The following is an 18,398-nucleotide window of genomic DNA, read 5'->3' as shown; positions in this document are numbered from 1 at the left end:
ATATTCATATAACAGAAGTTTGGATAAATGCAATAGTCTTTCTTTTCCCTTGTCTTTCTAATTAATCCTCTGCCAATCCAAACCTGCACAAGGCAAGACCCTTTTTAAGATAAATCTCACGCTTCTCCTAGAGCTTTTTCTAAAATAAATAAATAAATAAATAGTAAATAAATAAATAATAACAGTACTTCATTGAAAATGGTGGTGGGAAGGGCCAATCTTAATGTGTCTTGTATTCCAGGGTACCAGGGTTCCACCCTTCATTAATCTAAGCAAGTACAGCCTTGTAACTCATTGGAAGAGGTGCTTCCATCAATCTCCCAGGATCACAGGAGCACAAGCAGTGACCACCTTGGCCTCTGAGATGTGTTTAAATTTGTAGGTGTCATTTGCTTGTCTTTTCTCTAAATGATTTGATTATTCTAAGATCCTTATTATCATTATTTAAAAAAAAAAAAAAAGGTAAGAAAGGTTGTTTCTGTTTCTGTCTTCAAGGATGATTGGTGTTTGATCATTCCCAAAGGCCATGCTTTTCTTCCTGTGACGACAAGCCAGCTGAGGATTAGATATTTCACACATGGGTTTCTTTGTGCTCCTGCAAAAGATTGTCTTTCTGTCCACACTTCTTGTGATTCCTTGAGAGTCCATCAGGCATGGCTCAGAGTATTCACTCTAGTGATTCTTGGGGAGTGCATCCAATAGAGCTCAGAGCATTTGTGCTGTTGATTATTGGGAAGTCCATCAGGAACAGCTCAGAGCATTCAGTCTACTTGGTTTGGATTCCGTTTGTGTCCACTCCATTGGGCATCTTATACTGAGATGATATAGGAAGACATAAAGCCACAGCTTCTGTGCCCTGGGAACTTACACTCTGACTTGTGATCTGAGAACTTCCCATCCTAACACTGGGCATGATAATGGCCACTTTGCAAGGTGGTGCAGATGAAATGCAGGTAATACTTAAGTGCCTTGGAGGCTGCAATGAATTGCAACTGAGGCAGCAATGTGACAAGGAAACTGATATTTGTTGATCACTTACTACCATATCATGACTATTTTAAATGTTTTGCCTCATTTTACTTAAGTGTCACAATGTCCTTTATGGAGGTACTAATTGTACTATTTGGCAGGTAAGGGTGTCTCGGAGAGTTTGAACAGCTTTTCCAAGACCCACAGTAATAGAAGGCAGCAGAGTGGGGATTCAAATAGAGTTCACTGTGACTCCCAAGCTATTCTACTACTTCTGCCACACCTTGAAAAATCCTGTCTTTCTTCTAAGCACCTGATTTTCATATAGTTTGAAATTCATGAAGGATGCAGCCAGGGGGTTGCAAGGGAGGAGTTATACAATAATGCTTATGGCAAATACATCTTAGAGGCAAAAACAAAACAAAACAAAAAAACGTTAAAACCATGAACATTTCTTTTATCCTCTATTCATTCCCCTCCCACAAACAAATATCCCTCCCACACACAAATATCCACACATGTACACACATGTAGGCACACACATATACAAATAATCCACCTCATGTTTCTGGCAACAGACATAATCTTGATAAAGGTAGCCTGAAAACAAAGGCAACTCTATCACCCTAGCTATCCATGAACATGTAAGAATCAAATAAGTGAATACATGAACACGTGAAACACTTTTTCTCTTAGGCCAGTGGGAGAAGGAATGATGAGTCCTTGAACCACCCTTGAACTGTGTTTCCCAAAAATGGCTGATTAGCTTGAGCATCAAGGAGGTAGTTTCGTGACAAAATGGCTCAAGAGAAGACAAAGCCAGAAATAGCCTCATGGAATGATCAAACCTGGCCGGGAGTGGTCACTTATGCCTGTAATCCTAGCATTTTGGGAGGCTGAGGAGGTGGATCACTTGAAGTCAAGAGTTCGAGACCAGCCTGGCCAACATGGCAAAACCCTGCCTCTACTAAAAATACAAAAATTAGCCAGGTGTAGTGGCATGCACCTGTAATCCCAGCTACTCGGGAGGCTGAGGCACAAGAATCACTTGAACCTGGGAGGCAGAGGTTGCAATGAACTGAGATCACACCACTGCACTCCAGCCTGGGTGACAGAGCAAGACTCCATCTCCAAAAAAAAAAAAAAAAAAAAAAAAGATCAAATTCATATTAAACAAAACTAAAATTGAATGAGCTTCATTTGTTACACACAACTAAGCTTTTGCCAGTTTCATATTATGATAATTATTGTAAATAGTGCTTACTATGAACCAAGTTCTGTGCTGAGTATTTTCAAAAACATTCATTTAATGTTACTTTTTTCCGTTAGCAGCCACATAAAACCAAGGATTTGCCACACAAGAGAATCTTTAGATAATTATTTGGCTGAGTACAGTTGGTTCTTAGCTGTGTCCAGAATGTCTCTCAGTTTTTTCTGTCATTTATAAATAAAATCAAAGTTAAATGGAGGCTTTAAAAACTTCAAGAAAAATACATCATAAACTCTAAAATGTTTCTTACTTCATCGCATCAACTTTTATTGCAGTTGTAATGATCAGAATAAAACAATAAAGGAGAAATCTGGGCAAAGAAAAGAAGGCTAAGCAAACGAATGTATTTTCTGATGGGTTAGGATGTTGGACTCTGGAATTAGCTAATAAGCAAAATGCGCATTTTTGTCTTGGAGACATTCAGAATTTGTTGAACCACTCCATGTCTTATTTAGATGAGCAGAAATGGGAACATGGAGCATGAACCAAATGGTCTCAGCTTTTCTCTTTCATCTTTCTAAATCACGTATCTCCTAGTCATTTTCAAGATCTTATTATTAAAATAGCTTTTAAAGATTTATTCTGTTATAGCATCAGGCTCCTCTTGAGTTTTTACCACTCTAGTAAGTCCCAACATAGTATGAATACCTTGGCCTCCTCCTTCAGATATGAAGGACAGGTTTCAAAGAGGCTTAGGGAAGAAATCCATCCCTTAGTCAGGACAGTAGCCTTATAAGACTCCTTTATTGTCTTGATATTATGTTGCAAAATTACAGCTGTTTCTACCACCCTCTAGGTAATCAAACGATATCAAGTGCCATTTCGTGTGTATTTTTTAATCAGACCAATTAGCTCCTGTCCCATAAAGCCAGCATTTTCTGAGTCAGGAATTCCAATTTCACCTATAATGGTGTAATGTAGAATTACAGAATTATGAGGCCATTGACCTGATCACTGAAGCAATTTTAATGCTTCATGTGTAGACACCATTATCATCTACAACCAGGGACTTCTAGGTAAAGAATATAGCAATAGTTACCACTCTTTTGGATTCTCCATGGCTGGGGGTGGGGGGGGGGGCTGGACCACTCAAGAAATGAAGAGTTCTTCCTCCCAAGGATGGAAGATTTGGGGGAGAGTGAGCTGGAAGAACGGTGGTTTGGAAAGTTTTTAAAAGTTCTTCTTGAAATTCTCATGTGCCCAGTCTAACCCCACTACCAAGGAAGAGCATAACGTTAGGAAATGTATTACCACCCTGGGGTCTTCTGTCACCCTGGGCAGGTGTTCTCCCAGCCTTGCACTTCTGAGCCCGTCAATCTTAAATACATGTTAGTGTGTTTCCTTGTGAGTCAACTTAACATGATTAAATCCACATTTGTTCAAAGGTCAGTTTACTTGGGAAGAAGTATGTCAGTGAGAGATTCTGCACACTCACCTGTCACTCATAGAATTGCTCTTAATGACAATATTATTGATGTAGGAACCAAGATAGAGAAGACGGCCTATTTCAAAATTTAAAAATTGCTGAAAATTAGTCTCATTGCAATTATGCCTTTTATCCAAATTTGTTTGTTTTGTTTTGTTTTGTTAGAGTCAGTGTCTCACTTTGTCTTCCAGGCTGAAGTGCAGTGGCGCCATCTCGGACTCAATGCAACCTCCACCTCCTGGGTTCAAGCGATTCTCTGCCTCATCCTCCCGAGTAGCTGGGACTACAGGTGCACACCACCACACCCAGCTAATTTTTGTATTTTTAGTAGAGACAGGGTTTCACCATGTTGGCCAGGATGGTCTCGAACTCCTGACCCCAGATGATCTACCCACCTCAGCCTCCCAAAGCCCTGGAATTACAGGCATGAGCCACTGCTTCCAGTCCAAATGATCTATTTGAAGGATGCTCTAGGCTACTGCCATGCTACAGAATGCGTGAATTTAACAACAGAACAGTGGTTAAATTTCTTCATCCACTAAAGCAAAATGAACAGATTATCCCAGTTGATAATTTTCTTTTACAAATATATTAATATATACTAATAAAAGATGTGCTAGAAAATTTTCTTTCATCAAACTAAATTTATCCAAAGATGAAATGGGCTCCCAAGTGAGGAGCTGATTTCCCCCAACACTGGAAATATTCAAGCAGGAGTTAACGGCTCATACCTGAGAGACATTACTGAGTTAAACTGGCATTAGTAAAGGTTGGAGCAAGATAACAATTACAATTCACTCCACCTAGAAGATTCTGTAATCTCACCTACAATCTTTTATACAAAGACAGAGTGGCTGGGCACAGTGGCTCACGCCTGTGAGCCCAGCACTTTGGAAGGCTGAGGCAAGCAGATCACCTGAGGTTGGGAGTTCGAGACCAGCCTGACCAACATGGAGAAACCCCGTCTCTACCAAAAATACAAAAAATTAGTTGGGTGTGGTGGCGTATGCCTGTAATCCCAGCTACATGGGAGGCTGAGGCAAGAGAATCACTTGAACCCGCAAGGCGGAAGTTGTGTTGAGGTGAGATCATACCATTGCATTGCAGCCTGGGCAACAGGAGCGAAACTCTGTCTCAAAAAAAAAAAAAAAAAGAAAAAAAAAGAAAAGAAAGAAAAAAAAGACAGAGTACAGTTATAGTTCAGGCAATTAACTAGATAATTATTTTAGTTATAAGCATCTTCTACATCTTATAGAAACGTTAAGAATTTTTCAGTGCCTTTTAGCTTACAGTCAAAATGGAAAGTCTAGGAAAGCACTGTGGTTTTCCTCCCCCTCACCTAGGAAGAGTTCTTAGGACTATCCCAGGCATGGAAACATGGAAGGCTGGAAACTATCCATCACCTCTGTAAGGGAACTTCCCTGATCATCTCTCTGTGGATAAGGAATCTGAAATAGATTTTTTTTTTTTGGCTGTGATCAGACGGGTTTCCCAGCTTCTTTGTGGTGGATCTAAAAACCTCTTGACTCTCATGACTATGATTTCATTTCTGAATATGTCTTTCAAGATAATTCAGGGCCAGAATCCCCAGACATGAACAAAATGAAACACAAGTTTATCCTGCTCCACTTCCTCAGAAGGAATGAGTCTGAATTTCATCAAATCAAATAGGAATTTTCATTTTTGAAATGATTTATTTATCATTTGAAGATTGTGGTCACTCGTCTTCTGTTGCATTTAAGTAAAATCTACCATCTTTTGTTTTCTTCCCTATTATCAGTTCACCCATCCTGGCCTAAAAAGGGGCTCATTATTTTGCATTGCATTGTGCTGAGGATTCATTCATCAATCAAGAAAATATAGCAGTGGCATTTTATTAAACTAATTCTTAGGCTGTTTCTAATATCCATTCTTTGCCCATATGCTTCACTTTCACTCTAACCAAGATTTACATAGGCTCAAATTTTTAATACATTCCCTTTCTTTGTATTATAAATTGCATCACTGAAATATACCCAGGAAGTCTGAGCATGCATCTATGAACAAGATAGCCTTACTCTGAAAACAGCAAGGAAGCAGTAGCCAGTGAGACCCTGCATTCTTGAGCAAAGCTCTTTGGATTCTCTATTTGCAATCTGTGAAGGTGTGATTGAGTTGCTCAGGTATTGAAATCCTCAGTTTCTTTATCTACAAAGTGAGGATATGATAAACAAGACCTGTAATAATTAAATGAGAACATTCATGTAAAGCGTGTAGCACAGTACCAGCCTTGCACTAGATATTAGTCATTGTTATTCAAATTCCTTACCCTAGATTTTGACCCTTTTTTGAATCAACTAAGACCCTAAAGATTGAGAAATAATAATATTCCAAATCCTAATCTAAGATCTCCAAGGAAGTATTTGTAATTTGTTCCAAGTGTCTGAATTTTGCCACCAACTGACCATGACAAGCTCTTTCATATTTCTGATCCTCAAGTTTATCTGAAAAATATATATGTGTGTGTGTGTGTGTGTGTGTGTGTGTGTGTGTGTGTGTGTGTGAGATTGCCAAGTTCTCTTGTAGACCAAGGGCTCAGTAAATTATAAGCGTTCACAGGTCATTTCCAAGAACACTTTTCCTAAGGATCCTATAAAAGTCAAGAATTCTACCCGGTGGTGGGTAATCTTTCGAGAAGCAAGGGGAATAATGAGAATGGAGTCTTCTTCCGAGTTAAAAAAACACACATGAGATCATAATTTCTTTAGAAGAATCTTTTATAACATGGTGGAAAAATCGGTCAACAACACTTTTGGGGTCACTGCTGAGTGCAAGGTACAATACTGTACAGAGGAATAGAAGACAGCATCCTGAAAGGCAACACCATTGAAAAGGCAAGGTTCACATTGATGAAAGTATAGAAGTAAAATAAGTATAATTAATTGATTGACACTAGGTAACATTTATATAGGGTTATTATGTGCAAGGCACTGTTCTAAGCATCTTATACATATTACCTCATTTCATTCTCCCAGTAACCCTTATGAGATAATTCCTATTATTATATCCATTTTCTAGATAAGGAAACTAAGACATAGAAAGCTTAAAGATTTTGTCCATAGGTGTTACAGCTGGGATTCAAACCCAGTTAATCTACCTCTTGATTAGTTCATGCTCACAACTGAGATATAAAAGGATAAGTGGGGTCAGGTGAGGACAGAATAGGGATGAGACAAGGAGTCTCTAACTTTGGCAGGCATAAGCACACAACTAACTTAATAAAGCTATGAGCCAGAGTGTTCAGACCTTTACAAGTCAGGAGGAAGTGAAATGAATCACTACTCAATCTCAGTACTCTACCATTTTGAGCCAATTAGGAATTTTCTTTTCGAAGTCCTGCTCTCCTTGCTTTTCCAAAGTAACAATACACCACATTCTGAAACCCAGTATTTTATATTTGATGATGTCAACTTCACAAATATTATAAGATTCTTCTTTTATGTGGCTATGCTAGGCACTGAAGTTCAAACAGGAAAATAATAGAATGCTTCAAACTTATGAACTACATTAATGCCAAACTTAAGAACTGTATTAATGTTCCCATTTGACAGATGAGAAAAGTGATGTTCAAAGAAATTGGCTTTGCTCACAATAAAATAATGACAGATCTAAAAGCAAAGTAAGTCTTCATACTTTGTCTCCACCCTATTTGCCATCTGAAGAAAATTGAAAATATAATATCTTCTGCAACTTTAGTCTGGACAAATGATGATCATGTGACATTTTTTAAGTCATCAGTAAAAAACATTCATGGAAGGAGTCACAGAGACTCAGGCTTGGGATCTATAGGAAAGAATCTTTTCATAGGATCATGGGTCAATAATGGAAAGGAAGCCTTTACAAAGGAATGAGCTCTCAGGCTCAGGATCGGAGTGTTCAAGTTGAGGGTGTTTGGAATCCTGAGATGCCCTGCTCAGGACCAGAGAAAAGAAACCCACTTTCCCAGATAAAGCAGAGAAGGTCATCGGATGATAATCAACAGACCTTTGAGTAGACATCAAGAATGTTATGAAACGGATTTCTGAATTGGGAAGGCAATGGTCAATTACAAGTCCAAGATGCTGTGATGATGATAGTGATGATGATGATGATGATGATGATGATGATGGATGACATAAAAGAAGAAAAGGGCCAGGCACGGTGGCTCATGCCTGTAATCCCAGCACTTTGGGAGGCCGAGGTGGGTGGATCACGAGGTCATGAGTTTGAGACCAGCCTGGCCAACATGGTGAAACCCCATCTCTACTAGAAATACAAAAATTAGCCAGGCGTGGTGGTGGGTGCCTGTAATCCCAACTATTTGGGAGGCTGAGGCAGGAAAATCACTTGAACCCAGGAGGCGGAGGTTGCAGTGAGCCGAGGTCGTGCCATTGCCCTCCAGCCTGGGTGACAAGAGCAAGATTCCATCTCAAAAAAAGAAAAAGAAGAAGAAAAGGAGGAATTTTAGTGTACTGATTAACTACACTAAAATTATTATTACTGTTGTTTTTAAATGTTCATTATCAAACCTATGCAATCATGCTGGTTTAAAATTAACCAGTAAGATGGCCGAGCGCAGTGGCTCATGCCTATAATCCTAGCACTTTGGGAGGCCAAGGCAAGCAGATCATGAGGTCAGGAGATTGAGACCATCCTGGCTAATCCAGTGAAACCCCGTCTCTACTAAAATTACAAAAAAGTAGCCAGGTGTGGTGGTGGGCACCTGTAATGCTAGCTACTCGTGAGGCTGAGGCAGGAGAATAGCATGAACCCGGGAGGTGGAGCTTGCAGTGAGCCAAGATTACACCACTGCACTACAGCCTGGGCAACAGAGCGAGACTCCATCTCAAAAAAAAAAAAAATTAACCAGTAAGCCAACAAAGAATAATTAGATCCTCTGTAATTTGTTGTTAGAAGGAATTCAAACATTTATCTTTCTTTGAATTAACTGTTTTGTGGCTAAAACTTTCGAGCTGCTCTGGGTAGGCCTCTATGATTGTGACCTGTTCTTGGGTAGCACCATTGATAACTATTAATAATATGGGCTTTCTGTGGTTTTATCAGGATTGAGGATGACTTAGAGTGATTCTTCAGAGCCATGTTCCTGGCTCCCCTCCAGATAACAAGCAGGTTGTCAGCAAGTGGACAGAGGCCTTAATACTGGAGAGTAGAAAAAGCATTGCCCTGCAAAAGCAATAACTGTGCAGTCTCTAAACAGCATGGTGCTTCACCCAGAGAGCTCAACAACTGCAGGATATTCTCCAAACCTTAGCTATGACACTGAGAAGCGGAGTTCAGTCTAAAACCCAGACCACACCAAGAAGTCAGAAGAGAATAAAAATCATGTAACTGTTGATTGCAAACACCATATCAACAACAGATTGGACTGATTTTACTATTTCTTGACCTGACTGAAACCTTGTCTTGGTATTGTGGACATGGAGCCTAAGATGTTGTGAGACCTCTATTTGCCAGCTTCCTGTATGAAGTAACCATGAAATGCAAACCAGGGATTACAAAGTTCCAGAGTGACACTTAGTTCTCTGTCCCCCAAAAATAAAATAACCTGCTGGCTACTAGACCTCTCTCTCATTAAGGTCAAATGTGGGGCTTGGTTTAGGCTAATTCTAAGGTCTTTTTCAGTTTAAAAAACTTCCCACCTTCTGGAAGAAGTAGATATTCCCCAGCTTAGTAGCTCCAAGATGGTTCAAGAGTCTAGGCAGAAGTAAGGCAAATACGCATTGAGTGCTGACCTTCTAGAAGCTTTTAAAGCTAGACAATGAAATTACTGAGTACTCTGGATAATCAAAATAAAGTTACCACCATTCCCCAGGGCTGCCTTGAGCAGACACAGAAGGGCATCAAGCATATTGGTCTATTAGTCTTGGTTTCTCTTCTGTGAAATGAAAGGGCTGCACTAGCTGGAGATCTCTCAGGCTATTTTCTATTTTAAGAGCCTGAGAATTTATTTTTAATAAGAAAAGGAGGCAGAAAGACTTCCTGGTAAAACATTTCCCTGTGTTCCCAAACTTAACACAAAACAGTGCAAGATCCTTAAATGACTTAAGTTTACTCATGAAGAAAGTCAATGCGAATTTGATTTGCTACATATATGGATGTGTGCTCTTCTGTTCTGTTAAAATAATGTTAGTTCAGAGGGAGGGGAAGAACTGGATAAGCTCATACAAAGTATCCCTCCCACTGTATTTACTCCTGGGCTCTCACTGGAAAGTTGGCAGGAGGGATGGGGATAATGCTCTGTGAAGGTTTTATTAAGATATGAATTATTCTTAATTTTAAAAAAATCTAATTGTCTTGTTTCTTCTTGATGTTTCCCTCAACCCCAAATATCACTAAAACTTAATTCTTCCAAAACCCAACTCTGCTGCAAAGTAACTCATTCTCTGTTTTTTTAATTACAGTATTCTCAAATGAGGGATGAAGTGTTCAAGTCAAACTTGGTCTGTGCGTTTATCGTTCTTCTATTTATCACGGCAATACAAAGTTTGCTTCCTTCTTCAAGGTAAATATGAAAGAACTAATTGATCCAGTGAAATATCTTTGTGAGATTCCTCACCTGGAGTCAGCCAGCTGACTTTTCAAAGGATCGGAATTTCAAATAACTGAGTCCAGGACCCATACCAAAACGTTTGACTGTTTCAATGTCTGTCTCAAAACTCTGCCCAGATAATAATCTTTTTCCCAATCTTAATAAAAACAACCAAAATGAAAATAGGCCCCACTCTTATTTGACATGACACCCATGAATGCAGAAAATAAGTATAAGAACGTCAATCACCATTTACTTGTGCTTTTGTTAGTATAATTCATTCACAGATACAGCATCATACGTCCTTGGGTCTGCAAAATCAACACTTTAATAATAATGCAAACACCTGTTTGTGGCCAGCCACTGTTCTAAATACTTTACATACAAAAGCTTCTGGAATCCCCATGACAACCTCATGAGGTAGGTGCCATGATTATCCTCACTTTAAAGAGGAGGAAACTGAGGTTCATAATAGTGAAATAAATTCCGTAAGATCTCATCATTCCAAGATGTCACTGCCTAGATTCAACCCAGGAAGACTAGCTCTAGAGCCTGGATTCTTAACCCTCTATTAGACACATATTGTCCAGGTTATAGATGCTCTAGCCAGGATTTGAAGCTAGTTCTGGATTAGTCCAATAGCCATGCTTTTTTATCTCCTCTAAACTATAAGCTAGCTCCTACCTCTTTTCTCAGCTAAATTGCCTTCTCCCTATACTTACCATGAGTTTTCCCCTTTCACATGATTTAAAAAAATCAACAAATATTTTTTAAATACTTAATACAGGCAAAGGAACATTATAGCCCCTGAGGATGATACAGTTTTGGAAGAAGAGGTTCTGTAACCTCTAAGACATAATTTAGTAGGTGACAAAGACATTAACAATGGCTCCCAGTTACTGAACACTTATACATGCCAGGAAAGTACTACATCTTTTACATGGATTGCCTCAAAAAGCCTCAAAAATAACTGATGAGTGAGGCAGCATTCCAATTCCCATTTGTAGATGAGGATTTATCCCAGGTCACATGTCTGTGTAATATCTGAGCTGAAATTTGAACCCAGAGACAGAGTCGGTGCTTTTGGTTACAAGACTGCTTTGCATCAAAATCAGTGATTCATTCTGACCACATGACTTCAAGGAAAAATTTGCAGAAAAGAATTTGAGTTAAGATGAGAGAGAAAAAAGTAGGAAACTATTGTATTTGGAAAACTGCTCTGGCAAATTCATACAAGTGAGAAAGACCTTGTGTTTATAGAATAGTGAGTAAATGTGAGAGCCTATAGCAAAGGGCTTGTGCAAGAGTATAGTAGACACTATGGCTGAAAAAGGAGAGAATCAGCAGAAGTTCAATGTTCATAACTATGTTAAAGACTTTGGAACTGATCCTGAGGGCAGGAAGGAACCCCAGGAGATTTTTAGGAAGATTGTAGCATGATGCTGTGGAAGAAGGATGTTCAAGATAACTAATATGCAAGGGCTGGCCATGCTTGACTTTCCCCCTAATTAGCAGGGTGCATTAGAAAGAGAGAGGGGATTCCAGGAAGATGATGGCACAGATGGTACATTTCTTAATGTCTCAGAATTCTTACAAATTTGACAAACTAGATAGCAAAACCAAAACCTCATAGACTATATTTATAACAAAAAAGGGTGATAGACCAAACATTCCCACATAGAAGTGGGTTGCAACAATCCCCCAATGGCCCCAAAATGTGTGTGATATCAGTACCTATATGGGAGAAAGCAGAAAGAAGTACTGAGCATGTCACACCGGGCAACAAAAGGATCTATCTCAACATAGCCAGGAGACATGCACTGAGAAGTGCTGTGAGCCAAATTAAGAAAGCAAATGAAAGTGGGAAGGAGTTTGCTCAATCCAATAACATTTAGAAAGGCCTGAAGAGCTGGAACCATCAAGACACTATGAACTCGTGAAACTGATCATCTAATCTCCCTCTCATGATAAAGCCCTGAAAGGAACTGTGTGAGTGAAATCAAAATCACTTACAATAAGGGCTATACAGGTTAAAGTGGGAAGGGATTCTAGCTATCATGTTTTGAAACACTACATGAAAGCAACCAAAGAGAAAGCTCTATACAGTTAAAAAAATAAATAAATAAACAAACAATCCTGAACCATGCTGTTTCTAAAAGTTCAGGGAAGTGTTTTACACAAAAATGAGCAACAAAATATATTGATGGCAATCCTATACCAAGCTATTATAAAAAATAAGAGAATAACAAGTAGAATAATCTTCTTGTAGTCATTGAAAGCACTCCAGAAAGACTTGCCCACAAAATATATCAAAACTTTAACCTATTCTTTTAAAAGGAGCTGAAGCACTTAATGTGGTTCAAGACATGAAATAACAACCTAACCAAAATTAGAAAAACTTAGACATTTGGAAAGAGAACTCAGGAAATACATAAAAATTTAAAACTATATATATTTCAGAAATGAAGACAGCAAAAGAGAACATACAGCACATAAACACAGCAAAAATTACTTACTTAAGAGATATAGAGGCCGAGCGCGGTAGCTCACTCCTCTAATCCCAGCACTTTGGGAGGCCGAGGGGTGCGGATCATGAGGTCAGGAGATTGAGACCATCCTGGCTAACACGGGGAAACCCCACCTCTACTAAAAATATAAAAAATTAGCCGGGCATGGTGGCAGGCACCTGTGGTCCCAGCTACTCGGGAGGCTGAGGCAGGAGAATGGTGTGAACCTGGGAGGCAGAGCTTGCAGTGAGCTGAGATTGCGCCACTCCACTCCAGCCTGGGTGACAGAACTAGACTCCATCTCAAAAAAAAAAAAAAAAAAAGAGAGAGATATAGAAAGTGAAAGAAAGAACATCATTTTTTAAGTCAAAAAGAAAATTAAAAAGATTGACAGAGCCTTCTTCCCCATACCTTAACGTCACACCAACAATGACCCTGTATACTAACCATGGATACTAACAGCTGAAAGAACTGCAAGACACAGATTCTTTCTGAGGAAGAGTACATAGGGAAGCCCACATCAAGGGGGGAAACTAATACTCTAGAGGAATTTGAAGCTACTGGAACATACAGCTATAGCAAACCTTAAACATAGCTTAACTCCCAGCCAGAGTGATATAAATCCTCACAGAAAATATCTATTTACTTCAGTTTATATTACCTGATACAATATGAACAGTTTTCAACAGAAAATTACAAGGCATACCAAAAAAAAAAAGAAGAGACAAAGAAATCATCAGAATCAAACTCAGATATAACAGTGTTAAAGTTATCATACAGGGAATTTTTAATAACTATTATTAATATATTAAAGGTTCTAATAGAAGTAGACAATGTTCAAGAAAAAAAATGGGCAATATAAACAGAGATCGAAACTCTGAGAGAATCAAAGGAAATAAAAGGAAAGGATAAAAATTTAAAAACACCTAACAGAAATAATGAATGCCTTCAATAGGCTCATCAGTAGGCTCAGAAAGGCCAAGGAAATAATCAGTAAGTTTGAAGACATGTCAATAGAAACTTCCCTAACTGAAATGCAAAGAAAAAAAGTGAATGGGGGTTGGGCAGGGAACATGGGTCAAAGCATCCAAGAACTCTGGGACAATTTCAAAAGAAGAAATATATGCATAATTAGATTACCAAAAGGAGAAGAAAGGAGAACTAAGCAAAATAAATATTTAAAGTAATAATGGCTAAGAATGTTCCAAAATTAATAACAGACAACAAACCACAGAATCACAGAACCACAGAACTTTAAAGGTTAAATACTTTGGTTAAATAAAAGTAACCAACCAGGATAAACATCAAAAAAAAAGATATTGTATTCAGACTGCAGAAAAGGAAAGACAAAGGGAAAATATTAAAGGATACCACAGTGAAGGACATCATCTTACCAGAAGGAAGGACATTGCCTTACCTATAAAGGAACAAAGATAACAATTACATCAGACTTTTTGTCAGAAACCACGTAAGCAAGAAGAGCATGGAGTCAAGTATTTAAAGTATTGAAAGAAAAACCATCAACCTAGAATTCTATATCCCTTATAAGTAGAGAAGAAATACTTTCTCAGAAAAAAATTACATTTTTAGCCAACATTCCCTGTAAGAAATGTGAAAAATATCTTCAAACAGCAAGAAAATAATATAGATCAGAACTTGGATCTCCATAAAGAGCATCAGAGAAAAAATAAATGAAGTTAAGTAAAATGTTTTGAGCTTAATCTTAGTTGATCTAAAACATTATTTTTTGTTCAAAGCAACAATATTAACAATGTATTTGGTGGTTATAAATATGGATAAAAGTGAGATGAACAACAGCAATGTCACAAGGGACATAAGGAAGGAATTGGGAATGCTTTGTTTTAAGGTAACTGCATTACACATGAAGTAGTATGAAGGTTGAGTTACATTAATTTAAAATACATATTATAAGCTCTTGAGCAAACACTGGAAAAAGTTTTTTAAAGAAATAAATATAATTGATACACTAAGAAAAAAATAAAATTAAATCATATAAAATGCTCAATCAAAATCAGAGAGAATGTTAAACAAGGTGAACAAACAAAGAATAAATGCAGTGGATGAAAAAGATAGTTACAAAGATGATGGCTGTTAAACCAAGCATAAAATTAATTATTTTTTGATGTTAATGTTCTCAATATACCAATTACAAAGCAGAGCTTGTCAGAGTGGATTAAAAAAAGACCCAAATAGATGTTGTATACAAGAAGCCCACTATAGATATAGACTCAAATAAGTTAGAGAAATGAAGAAATATACCATGCTAACACTAATCAAAAAAAAAACTTAAGTAACTGTATTAATTTCACACCAAATAGACTCAGAACAAGGAAAAGTGTCAAAGATAAAAATGGAAATTACACAGTGGTTAAAAAGTCAATTCTCTAAGAAGAATTAGCAATATGAACATTTATGTGCCTAACAAGAGAATGTCAAACTACATGAGGCAAAAACTGATAGAACTGAAAGGAAAAATAAATAAACCCACTATTATAGTTGGAGACTTCAACATTCCTCTGTCAGTAATTAACACATCATGTAGGCAGGAAATCATTATGGATATAGATAACCTGAACTTATCTAATCAATACTAATAGACTATTCCACCCAGTGGAAGAAAACACATTGTTCTCAAGCTCACATGGAACAGTAACGAAGGTAGACCCCATTCTGGGTCATAACACACCTTCATAAATTTAAAAGAGGAAAAATAACACAAAGTATGTTCTCCAGTCACAGTGGAGTTAAACTTCAATAATAGAAAGATAGCTAGAAAATTACAAAACACTTGGAGATTAAACAACAAACTCTTCAATCACACGTGAGTGAAAGAAGATATTTCAAGAGACATTTAAAAATATTTTGAACTAAATGAAAATGAAAACACAACTTACCACAGTTGTGGGATGCCATGAAAGCAGTGCTTAGAGGGAAGTTTATATTAAATGCATATATTATAAAAGAAAAGAGATCTAAATAACAATCTAAGCCTCTACCTTGGGAAACTACAGAACAAAAAGCAATTTAATCTTGTAACAAAAAGGAGAAAATAAATCCTACCAATTAGGGCAAAAATCAATAAAACTAAAAACAGGAAAACAATAAAGAAAATCAACAAAATTAAAATCTAGTTCTCTGACAATATCAATAAAATTGGTAAACCTCTAGCCAAGCTACTCAAAATAAAAGAAGACACAAGTTACCAACATCATAAATGAAAAAGTGGTTCTCACTGGTGATCCCATGGACATTAAATAATAAGAAAATAATATTACAAACAACGCTATGTCCATAAATTTGATAGCTGGGATGCAATGGACCAATTTGTTGAAAGACACAACTATCTACATTCCAATGAGAAGAAAAAGACAATCTGAATAGCCTTATATCTATTTAATAAAGGTAACCAATAATTTTTAAACTTACAAGAAATAAAACATCAGACCCAAATCGTTTCACTGGTGAATTCTACCAATATTTAAAGAAAAAGCAATACCACTTCTCCATAACTTCTTAGAAAATAGAAGGAGAGGGGACAATTTCTAATTCATTTTATTGGGTCACATTACCCTAATACAAAAACCCAGCGAAAACATTGAAGTAAAGGAAAACTACCAACCAATATCTCATAAACATAAACATAAAACCTCTCAAAAAACGGGCGGATCACGAGGTCAGGAGATCGAGACCATCCTGGCTAACACAGTGAAACCCCGTCTCTACTAAAAAATACAAAAAAATAGCCGGGCGAGGTGGCGGGCACCTGTAGTCCCAGCTACTCGGGAGGCTGAGGCAGGAGAATGGCGCAAACCCGGGAGGCGGAGCTTGCAGTGAGCTGAGATCCAGCCACTGCACTCCAGCCTGGGTGACAGAGCCAGACTCCGTCTCAAAAAAAAAAAAAAAAATATTAGCAAATGAAATCTCACAATGTGTAAAAAGAAGTATGCACCCTGGTCCAACAGAACTTCTCCCAGGTATGCAAAGTTTATTCAACATTCTAAAATCAAACAATAGTGATTCACCATATTAGTAAGTTAAAGAAGAAAAATTGTATCATCATATCAATTGCCAAAGTAATGCACTGGATAAAATTCAATGTCCATTTATGTTAAAAACTCTCAGGAAACTAGCAATAGAAGGGAACTTCTACAACTTGATAAAGAATATCTCCCCCCCCCCAAAAAAAAAGCTATAGATAACATCAGCTTTAGTGGTAAAGGACTGGAGCTTCCCCCTTAATATAAGAAACAAAACAAAAATACATTCTCATCACTTGTATTTAATATCATTTTGGAAGTCCTAGCTATTGAAACAAAACAACAAAAAGAAATAAAAGGCATACATATCAGAAAGGAAGAAATAAAACTATGTTTATCCACCAATGACATGGCTTTCTATATAGAAAATCCCAAAGGATCCACCAAAACATTTCTAAAACAAACAAATATAGTCAAGTCAGAGAATACAATGTCAATGTATGAAAGTCAATTGTTTTCTTCTATATCAGCAATCTAACTTGAAAACTGAAATTAAAGAAACAATATTATTTACAATAGCACCAAAAATGAAATACTTAAATATAAATTTAACAAAATTTGTATAAGATCTGTGTATAGAAATCTTCAAAACACTGATGAAATAAATGAAAGATGTAAATAAGTGAAGAGATATTATGTGTTCATGGATTAGAAGACTTGATATTGTTAAGATGTTAATTTTTCCCAACTTGAACTATGGGTCAATGCATTGTCAGTCAAAACTTCAGCAAGCTATTTTATAGATATCAACAAACCAATGCTAAAGGTTGTAGGAAAAGACAAAGAATAGAGCATAGCCAACACAATACCATAAAAGAATAACAACAAAGCTAGAGGATTCACACTACTTCATTTCAACACTTACTATAAAGCTACAGTATGATGCTAAAGAAAGAATAAACACATCGCTCAATAGAACCGAAAGGAAAGCCCCAAAAATAGACCTATACAAATATAATCAATTGATTTGCAGCAAAGATGCTAAGAAAATTCCATGGAGAAAGGATATTCTTTTTAACTAATGGTACTGGTAAAATTAGATGTCCAATTATCAGCAACTAACACGGGAACAGAAAACCAAACACCGCATGTTCTCACTCATAAGTGGGAGTTGAACAATGAGAACACATGGACACAGGGAGGGGAACATCACACACCGGGGCCTGTCAGGGGTGGAGGGCAAGGGAAGTGAGAGCTTTAGAACAAACACCTAATGCATGCAGGGCTTAAAACCTAGATGACGGGTTGATAGGTGCAGCAAACCACCATGGCACGTGTATACCTATGTAACAAACCTGCACATTCTGCACATGTATCCCAGAACTTAAAGTAAAATTTAAAAATAAATTTAAAAATTGGGTATCCATATGCAAAAACTTGAGCCTATACACAGACCTTAAACCTTCACAAAAATTAACACAAGATGGTTTATATGCCTAAATGCAAAAGTATAAAATTTCTGGAAGAAAACATAAATAAAATTTTGGTTTTGAATTTGGTGATGAGTTTTCAGACACACCACCAAAATTATGATCCATGAAAGAAAAAATTTATAAGTTGGACTTTACTGAAATTTAAAATGTCTGATCTGTGGAAGACA

The 18,398-nt window shown here is 37.3% G+C and overlaps 1 protein-coding gene across 2 annotated transcripts in view; it reads left to right on the top strand.

The window, feature by feature from the left end:
• The window catches only part of ADCY8 (adenylate cyclase 8), a 259,466-nt gene that overhangs the window by 157,791 nt on the left and 83,277 nt on the right, over positions 1-18,398 (top strand). Inside the window, exon 9 of one of the 2 annotated variants that reach the window (XM_025394556.1) lies at positions 10,106-10,206. The exons of the other annotated variant lie outside the window; for it this stretch is intronic. Within the exon in view, the coding sequence (XP_025250341.1) occupies positions 10,106-10,206 (101 nt within the window). The remainder of the gene's footprint in view (positions 1-10,105; positions 10,207-18,398) is intronic. 2 annotated transcript variants of the gene reach the window in all.

The sequence above is a fragment of the Theropithecus gelada genome, chromosome 8 (assembly GCF_003255815.1).
Source record: "Theropithecus gelada isolate Dixy chromosome 8, Tgel_1.0, whole genome shotgun sequence".
Lineage (NCBI taxonomy): Eukaryota > Metazoa > Chordata > Mammalia > Primates > Cercopithecidae > Theropithecus > Theropithecus gelada.
The sequence above is the reverse complement of the archived record's forward strand: the minus strand, read 5'-3'. Positions and strand labels throughout refer to the sequence as shown.